Source organism: Lactuca serriola, chromosome 2, assembly GCF_051521515.1.
Source record: "Lactuca serriola cultivar US96UC23 chromosome 2, Lser_US96UC23_V15, whole genome shotgun sequence".
Classification (NCBI taxonomy): Eukaryota; Viridiplantae; Streptophyta; class Magnoliopsida; order Asterales; family Asteraceae; genus Lactuca; species Lactuca serriola.
In genome coordinates, this window is record NC_136409.1 from 32,801,992 (window position 1) to 32,816,218 (window position 14,227).

At 35.2% G+C, this 14,227-nt stretch overlaps 1 protein-coding gene across 2 annotated transcripts; it reads right to left on the reverse strand.

The window, feature by feature from the left end:
* Positions 1 to 11,514: 11,514 nt before the first annotated feature.
* On the reverse strand, positions 11,515 to 13,794 carry LOC145086122 (thaumatin-like protein 1). Of its 2 annotated transcripts, XM_079023858.1 has the most exons (4): positions 13,331 to 13,790; positions 12,881 to 12,961; positions 11,969 to 12,662; positions 11,515 to 11,836 (listed from the first exon to the last, which is right to left on the reverse strand). In XM_079023858.1, the coding sequence occupies exons 3-4, from the start codon at positions 12,616 to 12,618 to the stop codon at positions 11,632 to 11,634; spliced, it is 855 nt and encodes a 284-aa protein (XP_078879984.1). In that variant the 5' UTR covers positions 12,619 to 12,662; positions 12,881 to 12,961; positions 13,331 to 13,790; the 3' UTR covers positions 11,515 to 11,631. The 2 variants fall into 2 exon arrangements, with proteins under 2 accessions (XP_078879984.1, XP_078879982.1); XM_079023856.1 differs by lacking the exon at positions 12,881 to 12,961 and having other exon boundaries at positions 13,331 to 13,794.
* Between the last annotated feature and the right edge of the window lie 433 nt (positions 13,795 to 14,227).

Sequence of the window (14,227 nt, forward strand, 5' to 3'; positions counted from 1 at the left end):
ACGACCGTTCTTTATGTCGTTGTTATCAGTCGATAGTATGGTGCAATTATCACATTATACCTTAATATAAATCCGGTTTAAGGTAGTAGTAATTAGTACAACAGTAGTTCTTATTATACAAAACTACAGTACTATAATGATTTACCCATTACATATTTTGGTGATAATCTCACTTAAGCATTAATGTATGATCTATATTTTATCAAATGATAGTTATACTTGGGTAATTACACACTTTTACAACAGACAAGTTTACAAAACATTTAAGCCTCGGTAGAAGGTTACTTTTATAGAAAATATAGGATTTTCTGAGAGATTCAAACTTTTGCAAACACTTTTAAACATTTACTTACATTTTTACAAACTTATACATTGAGACAGGTTCAAACGTTTTTGACAACGAACATTGACACTAAAATACTTATGAACTCACCAGCTTAATGCTGATAAACTCTTTCAAAATAACTTGTATTCTCAGGTCATCAGTAGACAGGTACCGATGCCAGCTTTTGAGATGATGGAGCGTACTCAAAAGACTCATCATTTTATTATTTTGATTTACGTTATATTTTTGGTGTCTAAAACTGTACAGAACACGCATGTATTAAAATTATATAATGCAATGGATGATGTTGTTTGCCTATTTACATTTACTGTGTTGTGATTACCTTACATGACGTCCTCTGCCCCAGAACGTTTCCGCCGTTCTTGGTTTTGGGGTGTGACAATCATCTTGTGCTTTTGAGTTATTTGAACATGGATGAGGCTAGAACCTCAGATATGGACTAGAGAAGGTCTTAAGAGTCCAACGATTCGAGCTTTATTGAGCTGGAGGCAAGATCATGAGCATTTAACCCTTCATACAGCTTGTAATGGCGTTATGGGGCATATATGCCATGCATGAACGTAAAGATCAAAGCTTTACGTGACATTTGATCCTAGGGAGTCTAGATCTAGTGTTTGGAGTGATAGATCTACCCAAAAACGTCAGAATGGGACTTTGGACTGGATGGAATCGCCGAGTCCATGTGTAGACTCGACGAGTCGATTAGGGTTTACTAGATAAAGTCTATGCGTTGTAACTCGACGAGTAGGCGAGACTACTCGGTGAGTAGAGTTGGTTTTCATAAGGCCCCTGAGGGATCGAGGGGACTCAATGAGTCCTCCCGGTGCACTCGATGAGTTGAGTCAACATGGGCTGTTGACTCAAGTTGACTTCCATTGACTTTGGAGCTTAGACCAATTATGAGTAATGGAGACCATGAAGGGTAGAATAGTCTTTTACCCTTAACAAGAGTTAGAGAGGGGTTAGTAGAAGTTTATTAGAATAATTGGTCTAATTTGAGATAATCACCATATGTATTAGACGGAGGCTGATTCGGTGATTCGTGTACGAGGAGTATTAGCTTGCTTACTTCGAGGTGAGTCTTCTCACTATACTTTACCTATAGTGGTAGCTTTGTGTGACCAGAGGGTCTTATGTGGTTGCTTGAGTTATGCATGTTTGTGTTATATGTATTGTATGCTACATTATTTGTTGCTTAGACCGAACCGGAGGGTACAACGAACTATGAGGTCAGAGGGTTCTCAATCAGACCGGACTAGAGGGTCCAATGAGCCATGGGACTGGAGGGTCCCACTAAGAAACATTGACCGAGAGGGTCTTCCAGAGCTATACCCTCGAGTAGTTAAGTATTTGTACGTGGTATTTTGGGCAACTCACTAAGCATTCGTGCTTACCGTGTTATGTGTTTATGTGTTTTAGGTACTTCCAAGGATCGCGGGAAGGCACCGACATGATTGTACACACACCCACCGCATCGGAGTCATATGTTTTATAGATCCTGGATTATGATAAATACTTTTGAAAACTATATTGTTGATGGATAATTGGTGTTTTGAGAAATGTGATATGTGTTTTTATTATAATTAAAAAGGAAAATTTTGTTTGAAAATTTACGCTGTTACATTTTTCCTCTTCTCCGCTAATCAACATAGAAGATCAAGTTCGTACTTAAAGTAATACCGACACCGAACAAAGTTGTTCAATTATTGGTCATTCCTTTGAAGAGATTCCATTTGAAAACGACATAGCCATGAATCACACTCCACCTCACAATCCCAACCCAAACCCAAGCAATCAAGATGCCAATACACCACCCCAGCAACCTAGACAACAACACTAAGAACCTCTCATTGATATGCCACCTTGGAGTCAACAATCTCCTCAACCAAATCAACCCTATTATCAACAACCATAACCACAAAACCAAAACTTCCACCAAAATAACCAACCTCAACACAATGCTTTTCAAGTTCAACAACAAGTACATTACTTAAATCCACCTACTTACCAACACTCTCCAATGTACCAACAACCAATGTACCCACAACAACAACTACCATACAACCAATATCCTAACTACCAACCTTATCCACCACAAATGTACAATCACCTTCAATAACCATATCCTCCTTACTAACCACATCCCAATTAGATGAAACGATATCCCAATAACCCCAATCCACCCAATCCCCCTCAAGAGTTGACACTTAGACAAATGATGGAGACAGATGTTACTTATACACCCCTTGCTATTGTTTATCCCACAAACCGCCGAGGGATTGAATTGAAGTCAAGTTTCATACATCAACTCACCAAGTTCCAGGGTTTGGATAGAGAAGATCCTCAAAAGCATTTGAAGTCCTTTCATATGATATGTGTTAGCATGTTACCCGAACATGTGACATTGGATGATTTCAAGTTAACCGCCTTCCCGCTCACCTTGGAAGATAAAGCTAGAGAGTGGTTATTTAACTTACCACCGGGATCTATTCACACATGGGAAGAGTTACTCAAAGCCTTCAATAGCAAGTTTTATCCCACCTCTCGGATATCAAGTCAAAGAAGAGACATTTTGGGGATTCGTCAAGGGGAGAATGAGACTTTTCATGATTTTTGGGAGCAATTCAACAACTTGTGTACAAGTTGTCCTCTACACAACATTCCCGAACAATTACTTCTTCAACAATTTTATGAGGGCATGAATGAAAAAGATCGGAGGATGATTGATTTTTCAAGTGGTGGTGACATATTCAACAAGACACCTCACGAGATACGCTCACTTTTTGGTACCATTCTGATGTATGCGCGCGGCTAACCCCCCACCCGTTCAGACGTTTGTGTGGCCGACTGCCACCCTCGCAACTGGTTGTGCGGCTGCCTTCCAACCTCGCTGATTGTTGCACGCCCAAGAACAAATCCTTCCCCTTCTTTTCGAGACCAATGCTGCTAATTCTTTATATGCGCGACCTAGCCATCACTCATGCAAATTTTGCAAGACTACCCCCTCACCCGCGTAGAGATTTGTGCGGGTACCCATGAAAATATGTCACTTCATAATAAAATTTCGAGCCATTGCACCATATTCCTTTGCACGACCAAGCTTTTAACCATGTGTATTTAGGCGGCCAAGAAGTTCATCCACACATCATTTTGTGACCCATGCATTGCTTCCATACCGTCCTCACGGGCCTCCTCGACCTTGATCCCGGTATGATCATTCCTTACTCTCATCCTAAGCATTGAGGACAATGCTTCATTTTAAGCTTGGGGATAGGTATTTTTACATTTTATTTTTGATTGCATTTAGGTTGTATATTGTTGCATTTAGAGTAAGTCATTTAGGTCATTCATAAAAATTGCCTAAAAATTCAAAAATATTGCATATTATGTTTCTTTCTTTTCTAATTTTCATACTTTTTAGATGCATTCTAGTTTAAGCTCATGCATTTTTGTTCTTTCTTGTCTTCTCATCCTTACAGGTACCATAGCGCCAGGTCATAAGTATTGAATCATAGATTGGTCTCGGGTCTTGATATGGAATTCCTTGTATTTGATAAATGGGACACGTTTTGAGCCTCGCAGACCACTTTGAGACCGTTTGTGTGGCGGTCAGATGTAGGTAGCTTGATTGGGTCTAGGTGCAGAGGGATGTGGTTGGTCAAATAGATGTGTGCGAGCAAAGATTAGCCCGATATGGTATTTTGAAGAAATTGAAGACTCGCATCTTGGTTTTGGGGGGAATACCCCTTAGTACTCCCGAGTCTCGTCCGAGTCTTGCTTACTTAGATTCTCACCACCTTTTTAAAATAGGTCATCATTTTTCTTGGGATCTAGAGTAGATAGTTAGATAGATTTTGTTTATCACACCTTGCATTGAGGTGCTTGATGAACTTTGAAGTGGGTCCCCCAATTCACATCTTTTGGGACCAAGGTTTTTTTAACACCCATTTTTGAGCATGCCCCATCCTTTTTAGTTGATCTTGGTACATATTCAATGATCATTAGGTGTTCATGTTAGCCTCCATCTTATGTTACATGGTGAAATTCCTTAGACCTTCCAAGAAGAAAACACAAAAAAATGAAGAAATTGAAAAAACGAAGATAATCAGAGACAATGAAGAAGATTAAAGAAAAGCAAAAAAAACAATGGAGAAAAATGAAGAAAAAAAAGAGCAACATAACAAGAAGAACAAGGCTCAAAGTTCAAGACTTCTCTTCAAAAAAAGAAAAAAAAGAGAAAAGAAAAAAGGGAGAGAAATAAGAAGATAGAAGATCGAGCAGCAAGGAGACTGAAGAGAAAAATAACAGAAGTTCAAGATTGAAGATTTAAGTTGTTAGGTTAAGTAGAATTTTTTCTAATTTTATTTTATTTTTTATTTTGGTGAGAGAAGGTTATGAAAATGAGTTGGTAGATTGTAAAGGACAGTACAAGGAAGAAGCCTCTGAAACCGGATGTTTGCCCGGAGGCCGTGCTGCAAAACCCTATTTTGTTACTATACACTTTAGCCTGACAAGTGTAGGAATCATAGTGTGTGAAGAGGCGCCTTTACTTCATGCATTGTGGTTTGCATTGATTATTTAAAGTGTCCCCACTGGGCTCAACCTCTGTTTCCTTTGTCTTGCACACCGCGACTACATCGAACCGGAATCTATTCTCCCGTCAAGTGGTTTGAGAATGTGGTTGATGGCTCTAAAGCGGGGAACATTTTGAAGATGCGTAGGGTCAATGAAAGACTAATTCTAACCATGTTGACTGATGTTGACCAAGTTCTATGGTGTCTTTCTTTTTCCCTTTTACCTTAGCTCATCCCAAGCTCATTTTAATATTGTTCTAACTTGAGGACAAGTTAGGTTTAAGCTTGAGGTGATTTGACAGTCTATTTTATTTACTTCTTTTTATTAGTTTATTTTAGATATTTTAGGTCTTTTTATTAGTATTGCATTGTATTTTATTTATTTTATTTCTTATGGATCGTATCGGGAACTTTCTATTTTCCATGAGGTATTTTGTAGGGTTTTGGAGCTTGTTGCGGTTATGGATTAGCTTCGAAATGGGATTGGCTTTTCGAGGCATTATTGGGCTTTGCGGATCTATTAAAGGATATTTGGGCTTAAAAAGCTAAAGTCTTGGATGAAGTGGGCTTGTGAAGATGAGTCATGGATTTTTATTTTGGGCTTGAAGCATCCATATTTGAAGCTAGAGGATGATTAGTTAATTTGAATCATATGGGATATGGAGGGGACCAAGGGAATCTTGGGTAGTAGAATGGTGTAGTGGAGGAAAAATGAGGCAATATCATTCCATCAATATTTGCGAGGGTGGATTCTCACGCGCGCGGGTACTCGCGCAATTGACTAGCTTTGGGCATTTTGGTCATTTGGCTCACCATTTACCTTGGGGGTTGGATCTAACAACAATGACTTTGATTTTCCATGATTAGAGACCAAAGGAGGCGATTTTTGGAGCTTGGATACACATTCTTCTTATCTTCCAAAGTAATTGTTAGTTTTTTTGATATAAGTAGACTTTTGTGATTGTTATTTTGTTGGCATGAGTGACTAATTTCTCTATTTTGGTCAACCTTGGCTAAAACCTTTGAATGTTTGTGTGTTTTTGAAGGATTCATGCTTATTTATCATTTATCTTGTGTTTATGATTCTAGTTCATATTTCTTATGCTTGTTTAAAACTTTGATCATGAGCTTGGTACTTGAATGAGCAATTATTGGTTTATTTCTTTGGTTTAACATTGAATCATTGAATTTACTTAGAACAAGGGCTTTATGATGGTAGAAATCATCTCAAGCTTATGAATCATGACTCCTTTATGGATGTGTAAGCATTGACATCCTCTAGAAATTGGGGATTCCTTCATTCGTAAGGCTAATCAGCTTCTTGGGTTCAATTGCTTCAATTAAATCCTTGATTTTGATTAAGAAGGTGTGTTTGGGCTTCCCCAACCTCCATACTACCTATGAGGAATCTTGGCATATCATGCTTCATGATTGCTATAACCAATTTGGGATGAATAATAAGCTTTATATTGAATCCTAATGATAAACACACATATGTTCGTTGTGTTAAATTGCCTTAGGTAGCAAATTATCCCCAATATGTGAGAATCTCATCAACTTGTTTAATTGCAAGCTTTTTAGTTATTCAAGTCTTTTAGTTTTCAAGCAATCACAACACCCCCCTTTTAGTTTAATTGTAATTAGTTAGTTTATTAACGCTAGTTCTATTGGATTGCATTGGTGACTGAATACAACCATTTCCCCGAGGATCGATACCCCTTTTTACCATTATATTACGTTTTATTTGCAAAAAAAGGGTGTAATTTGCCTGGTGGACTTGACATCCCACCACAGCTCAAAATATTGAGACTTTTCTGTAGATTTTCCATTGTTCAATGGCTAAAAATCTAATCTAGGTGTTTGACTGAATATTTATAACTTAAGGATATGTAGGAATTTGGGGTAGATCTCATAAAAGTATTCAAGAAAAAGACAAGAAGTGGGTAAAACATTATGTTTTGGAAAGATTTGTGTCTCGAAGAAAGTTCTTTTAAGCACAAATTGTTGGATTAATCAGTTTGTTTAACGGGTTAACATGCGAGCGGGTCGTCGATCATGTGTCATTGGATAGATTCGTATCAACAGAAAACCTGGTCTTTAGTTGACCAAGTTTGGAGAAAATAACGTGGTTTAGTAGCTACCTGATTTGTCTCACATGTTTTGCTATCTTCTAGTTTTTTTGGTGTATGTTAAATGGGTGTGGATTTTCTCTGTTAATGTATTAGATAATAAAAAAAATAGAAAACTTCTCCATCTCCTTCTGTCTGTTGCAACTTTGATTTCATATACATACGTGAGTGTTGTATGGATATGTTGGATTAGTGTCTAAGCCCATAACTATAATTGATATGTAGTTGACCCGATTTGGCATGGTCCATTTGGGTTGCACTTCATCGGAACAATTTATATGGATAGTCTTTTGAGAATAGTATGTTTATGATTTATATTAATATATTATAAGTTCTAATATATTAATATGGAATCATATTATTTAATTAGTAGTGATCAATAATTAATTTCGAATTAATTTAGTGATTAAAAGGAACTAATTAAATAGGGACTCTTATATATATATATATATATATATATATATATATATATATATAAGAGTCCCTATTTAATTAGTTCCTTTTAATCACTAAATTAATTCGAAATTAATTATTGATCACTACTAATTATATGCCAAGTTCATTTAGGTTGGGCTAAGCTTGCATGGATAGTCCATGGATTTTTTAACCCATGGATCCTATGGAAATGAAAGGGCATGGGTATTAGGGTTTACATGGATGAAACCCTAATCCTCCATACTATATAAAGAGGTCTTTGGCATAAGAAATGACACTAGTGTGTGAGGATACAAGAGTGGGCCAATTTCTAGTGTGCTTACTATTCTCTCAAGTTTTACAAGGTGGTTTTGGTGATTTTTGATTCCACTTGAGGCTTCCACACTATTGGGGCTAAGCTCTTAAAGATGAAGACTTCAAGCTTCATCAAAAGGTATGTCTTATAACTTGTTTATATTACCCAAGTATCAAACATTGTATGCTAGTTAGGGTAATACCTTGGAAAGTTCAAGTTTGCATGTATAATAGAGTAAACATAGATCCAAGGTATTTAGGGTTGCATATACACCATAGGAGTGTTAGAATGCTCAAAACCCTTCATATGTGACCTAAGCTTACATTTGGTATCAGAGCAAAGGTTGAAGAGGTCCGGTTTGAGAGTCGAATTTTGAAGGGGAACATGTGCGAGGTTGCCATTGCAGCCATTGCAACGGAAGCATGATTATTTGATAGTGTTTTTTCTTGCGGGGAGTAGTAAACTGTAGGTTTATGGGGAGCAACGTTCGAGACGATGGGGGTGATGGTTCAAATCATGGGATATTTGGAAGAGGTTCTAAGTGAACTAGTTGCACTTCAATGAGGTTCTGTGTGAGCCGAGTTCAAAACATGAAAATCTATGTGATTAGAATTATCTAGGTGATAGAGTTTTGGAGATTAATCAGTGTGAGTTAAAAGAAAGGGTTGTGTGTGTGTTGAATCCAAGTTATGGGTAAACCAAGAAGATTAGCAACCTGTGAGGTGAAGATATGTTGTGTGGAAAAGCAAGTTAACGTGAGAAGAAAATAGATCTGTATGATCAGAAGATGAGAACTCTGTGCACCTGCAAGTGTGTGTGGGTAGGTTGAAGAATGAAAAGAAGATATGTGTGATATGTTGGTACTTTACGAGAAAAAAGAATCAAGTTAGGAACAATGCCAACAACAAAAGAGGACTTTGGACGTGACCGAGGTGGAGGTGGAGGTCGGGTTTCTGGGAATGGTCGATACGGTTTGAGGTGAAGGTTGTTTTAAGGGTGATTTAGTGTTGGTGTGAGTGAACGGCGTGGACAAACCGATTAAGAGGGTGATTGTTTGGTTAATCGGTTTGTTGAATGGGTTAACGAACAATTGAGTCGTAGATGACATGTCATCGAATAGATTTAGATCAACAGAAAACCTGGTCTTTAGTTGACCTAGTTTGGAGAAAATAACGTGGCTTAGTAGCCACCTGATTAGTTTCACATATTTCGCTATCTTTTAGCTTTTTCTGTTATTTGGTATATGTTAAATAGGTGCAATATTTTTCTTTTGGCATATCAGATAATAAGAAAACTATAAAACTTCTCCATCTCTTTCTATCTGTTGCAACTTTAATTTCATATACATACGATGAGTGTTGTGTAGAGTGTGGACCTGAACCTACAAAAAATTCCAAGACTTAATCTTGTTGAATCGGATTAAAACTATTTAGTTGCCAATAGATGTTTCGTTTCGGTTAATTTAAGCTTGCAGTGGGGTTGGGACAGGAAAAACATAATCAAAATTGGCCGCTTTGAAAAATCAATAACAATTAATATGATGATTTCGATTTCGATTTTGAATTTTGATTGAGAACCTAACTAAAAAACTAAGAAACAAGAATATGGATACATAAGAAATCGGAACTTAGAAGTCACTTGTTCATTTAATATGATGATATCAGCTGTTGGGGGAGAGACTTAACGAGGATGTTGTCTAGAAAATTGATAAAGTTTCGTTTAAAATTCTCCTTTTGCCTCCAAATTTGTTTCCCCATTTCTCTATGATGCTTTTATATATATATATATATATATATATATATATATATATATATATATATATATATATATATATATATATATATATATATTAGGGTATTTAAATTTAAATATGTTAGATATATTGGAGGACCATGCCATGCCCTAGTCCTCCCTAATATTAGGTTGACAAGTAAAATGTTCATTTACTTTTTTTTAAACAATTCATCATGGTGTAAGATGTGAACATGGTGTGCGCTTTCATGCATTCCAAAAAATGAGCTAAATGATATGACTAGTAATTATATTGATATTTCATACAATCTGCCTCATGTCCTTGGCTGTTCCCTTATCTTCTTAAACTTAAATTGAACAAGTCGAATATTTATCAAAAACTTATCTTTCACACATACCAAATTGTAAACCATGGCACCTTGGGTGGTTAATAATGACGATGATGAAAATTCAGAATCCGACTCACCAAGTGATTCCTAAGATATGTGGAGGATTTATCTTTGAGTGTTCATTAATTATATTAATTTTGGTAGGTAAAGTGACACCCGGATAAACTGATATTACATCTTACATTACATTCATTGTCTCATCCAGTATGACATTATTTGTTCACTTATGTATTCAGTATTTCTGTTGCTGATATTACGTTCAGTATATAAACCAATATGATAATTTTCCCCATGAAATCCACTATATTAATAAAAACCTAAAATAAGTTGATTGATCCGTCAAATTACAAAATAATTGATCTAACAAATAATATTAATTGTCATTTTAAGAGATTATACCTTAAATTAAATTAAATATTTATAATGTACTTTATGCGATGGTAATAATATCCTTATCGTTGTTTAGTAACTAAAAGCGACAATATACTATTTTTATAATATATATTTAACTTATGTTAGAATAATAGAATTCGAGCAAGTAGCAACACGGGCCCTCCCTTGCACACTCACCAACTGTCGAATATTTTACTTAAGTTAATGTCATACCAACTTTTAATTTTATAAATATAAAGTTCAAACGTTTATCTTCAAAATATGACATAAAATGATGTATTATGTACTTTACCAACACCAAAAACAAAAACTACTTTAGATATTTCTTATGATAAATTGCAACCCTAGATGAAGTAAACAACTATTATTCTTGAAACGATGACCTTTAAATTATTTAAAGGAAAGTGAGAATATTATACCAAAACCAGTAATATTTGCTTCATTTTTAAACAAAGCAGGCAGTTGGATTGTCACCGACCTTCCACCAAATTAAAATTCATAGAATCTTGATTACGATATCTTAAATTTTAAATTATTCATACACCTCTTGGATCTGTAAATGTACTTATTTTATAATAAAACTTAATGTTTGATATAATTCATAATATATATATATATTTAAAATGCCTTTTGCCAGAAAGATGATTAATAGGAGAGAACTTTGGGACCGAATAATTGTTTTTAAAATCGAAATCATTCCCAAACCGGAACCAAGGTTTGAAATATTTATGATTTTTGATATAAATATTTACGGTGTGTAATGGTCAATTTTTAAGATTCAACTTTCACTATAGAATAGTATACTTATTCGCTTTTTAATGCCAACTCAAACCAACGTGGCATAATCGATGAAAACAAATAATTCAATGTGAGTTGGCTCGAGTGGAGTTTACCCGTGACCATAGAAGTTTATATCTTTAAATAAAATTTTAACAACTTTCCGTTTTTTTGGCTGGCTTTTTGACTAACTTTTATTATTAAACAAGTTTACGATAAATACAACTCAAATCATCTAGCAGATAAAAATATATAGAACTTAACGTTTTTAAAAACATAAAAATGAATTACATTCAAGACTTGCAAAAATTATTTTTGCAGTCATTAACGATCACCAAAAATAATAAAGCATTAACATAGATACGGCCGTCGATGGCAAGTAAAACAAAAAACAGAAACATAATGCTCATTTTTGAAAAACAAATTAAATAATATTATATTTATATATTCCTGATTATGGCCAAAGCAATTGTAGAACTTCTCTATACAAAATTGCTCATATGATTACAATTCAATCTTTTTTATATATATGTTTTCTCTTTTATAATTGGAAAAAATGAAGGACAATAAAAGAAATTAGTATCAATGCAAGTGCATTATCGGGAATTTGTCTTGTTGATCCTCCAATGGTGAAACTTGGCAGCCATGATGAACCGTTTGGGTCATCTTCGAGAACGGGTGCTCTTGGAATCATCGGTGGTGAATTTGTTGTCGTTCCGGTTGATGGATCGGTTGAAGACTTTCGACTGAAAATAACAAAAAGAAAAAAAAAAATCATCAATCATCTATCTATATATAACATTAAAATTATGTTATTTAATTCATTGTTATGCAACTTTACTCGAATGACCTAAAATAGATAAATGATATGATTTTACCTTGTTGAAGTGGGGCAAAACGTGATTGTATAATCCGCTCCCGTGCATGTAAACGTACTAGTGGCATCATCATACGCATAGCTATACGATCTTGGACATGCCGATTTAAATATTTCGGAATACACTGATGGGCGACAAGTATCGGGTGATCCAAATGATCCGCTACAACAATATTCCTCATTCCCAAAAGCCTCACAAGCACTTTTGCAAGCTTGTCCATTTCCTACTCTTAATTCGGGCGGACACATTCGGTTCAAATCGGTCACACACCCCGTTGTACCGCATGCGCCCGATCCACCACTAGCATCAACCGCCATAGGTAAATTGTACCCATCCACTAGGCTTACATCATAGAAATCTAGCGTGCTTGACCCTGATATTGATCCTGATACTGATCCGATTGTGAACTCGGCTAGGGTTGCAGGTGGGGTCGCTCCGGCCCCATTACATGACATTTGATTGGAGCCACAGTCAGCGGTTGCACAACTTCCTTGACCATTTGAGTCAAAGGTGCAACCTGTTCTACCCCAAAATCGACCTGACCAACCGGGTGAGGCTTGTAAGGACCGTGACTCACCCGGGCTGAGTTCGAACCCCGTGCTATCCAATGGTGTACTGCCCGCACTTGATAATATCCCGGGCCAAACCATGTAATCACACCTATTTTTAAAAGTGAATGTACTTCCCAATATTCCTGAAATTACAAAATCAAATGAGAAAAAGAGTAATTAGAGATTATTTAAATGTTAATTTCACAACAATTTACTCAGAACCATGTTATTTCATATTTTCATTTCACTATTTCTAACTTATATGTATAAGTTAGAAACATTCATTTTTGCATGTATGCGTTGTGGAGTACGAAAGAAATGTTTTCTATAGTTAAACTCCAAAGAGTTCACGTGACTACACCTTTTTCATGACTTGAGAATCCGATCTGATTGTGAATATATCAAGGGATGGAAGCTTGCGCTGCAGTCACCAGATCCATCCCTAGTGATTTACAAACAACCCATAAATGCAAGTTTTAAACTTGAAACATTTAATGTATAATAAAAAATTTAGTTACAAGTTACAACCAATTTGATAAGATTACTTTACCATAACTACATGATACATGATATACATGTCTTTTCAAACTGTTGTTGTATGCTTAGTATTTTCATTGCACGAATGATCATGCATGCCCATCGATACTAACGTACATAATATCAAGGGTTCGTTTGAAAAAGGGTTGAAAATTTTGTTTCGCTATATATCTTTTAACAGATTGTAAGATTAAAGTTTGAACTTTGGAAACGTTGAAGTTACGTTAAAATTCATTGAACCCAAATTAGTAAAATAAAAATAAAAATTGCTTACCTTTAGAGATCGTCAAGAAAAAGAATGCTACATAGCAAGAACAAGAAACAAATGAACGTGTTGCCATTTATGGAAACATGCAAGTTTGAGTATATGTTTGTACAACTATTGTTGGAGGGTTCTTCTGGGGTATGAAGCACCACCGATTAGAGGGTTAGAACTCCTTCTAAACGCTAAAGAAATGTGGAATTCAGTTAGGCCTATATGAACTTGAAGTTTTAACAATGAAGTTTATGGTTTGCTTTGAACGAAAAATGACAGAAAGGGGGATCTTGTGAGATTGCCAAACTAAGTTTTATAGGGTTTACCAATGTACTAGTGTGTGCGTTAAGGATGTGTTTTGTCTGTATGGTGTATAGATACAAGCGTGTGTATGTATAGGAATTTTTATTTTAATGGGAAAGAGAGAATATAAGGATGGAGATTGGAGAAATGGAGGTGTAAAGCTGAGGCAAACTTTAGGAAAGTTGGTTACTTGTTTTCTATATCACTTTAGGTCGATGTGCTTTGATACTTGCAAGTGTAAGGTGGAAGTTAATATCTTCTTATATCCCAAAGCCATTAACTATTTCATACTTTTTTTTTTTTTTACTATTTTTTTTATTATTATTATTTTTTTTATTTTACGGTAGATATCATTATCATACATATTTATAAAGCTAACATTTATGCTTGAATCTCATGCATTTGAAATTCCTATTCTTTTTTTTCTTTCATCACATTCATTTGAAACTCCCATGACTTTTCAAATTTCTTTATCATAATAGTTATAATTTGTTAATTAGGTTACGCAAATATTAAATCAAAAGTGTGTTCATATATAAACTAAATTTCAATTATTAAAATAATATCTTTAATTCTACTTATAAAATTATATTTTTTTTAACTTTTAATATA

Excerpts from the sequence above, each read along its gene's own strand:
- LOC145086122 (XM_079023856.1), bottom strand. The coding sequence starts at position 13,397 with ATGGCAACACGTTCATTTGTTTCTTGTTCTTGCTATGTAGCATTCTTT. Across the intron at positions 12,663-13,330 it reads TTTCTTGACGATCTCTAAAG|GAATATTGGGAAGTACATTC; the intron begins GTAAGCAATTTT and ends TTGTAATTTCAG. Across the intron at positions 11,837-11,968 it reads TTTTGCCCCACTTCAACAAG|TCGAAAGTCTTCAACCGATC; the intron begins GTAAAATCATAT and ends TGTTATTTTCAG.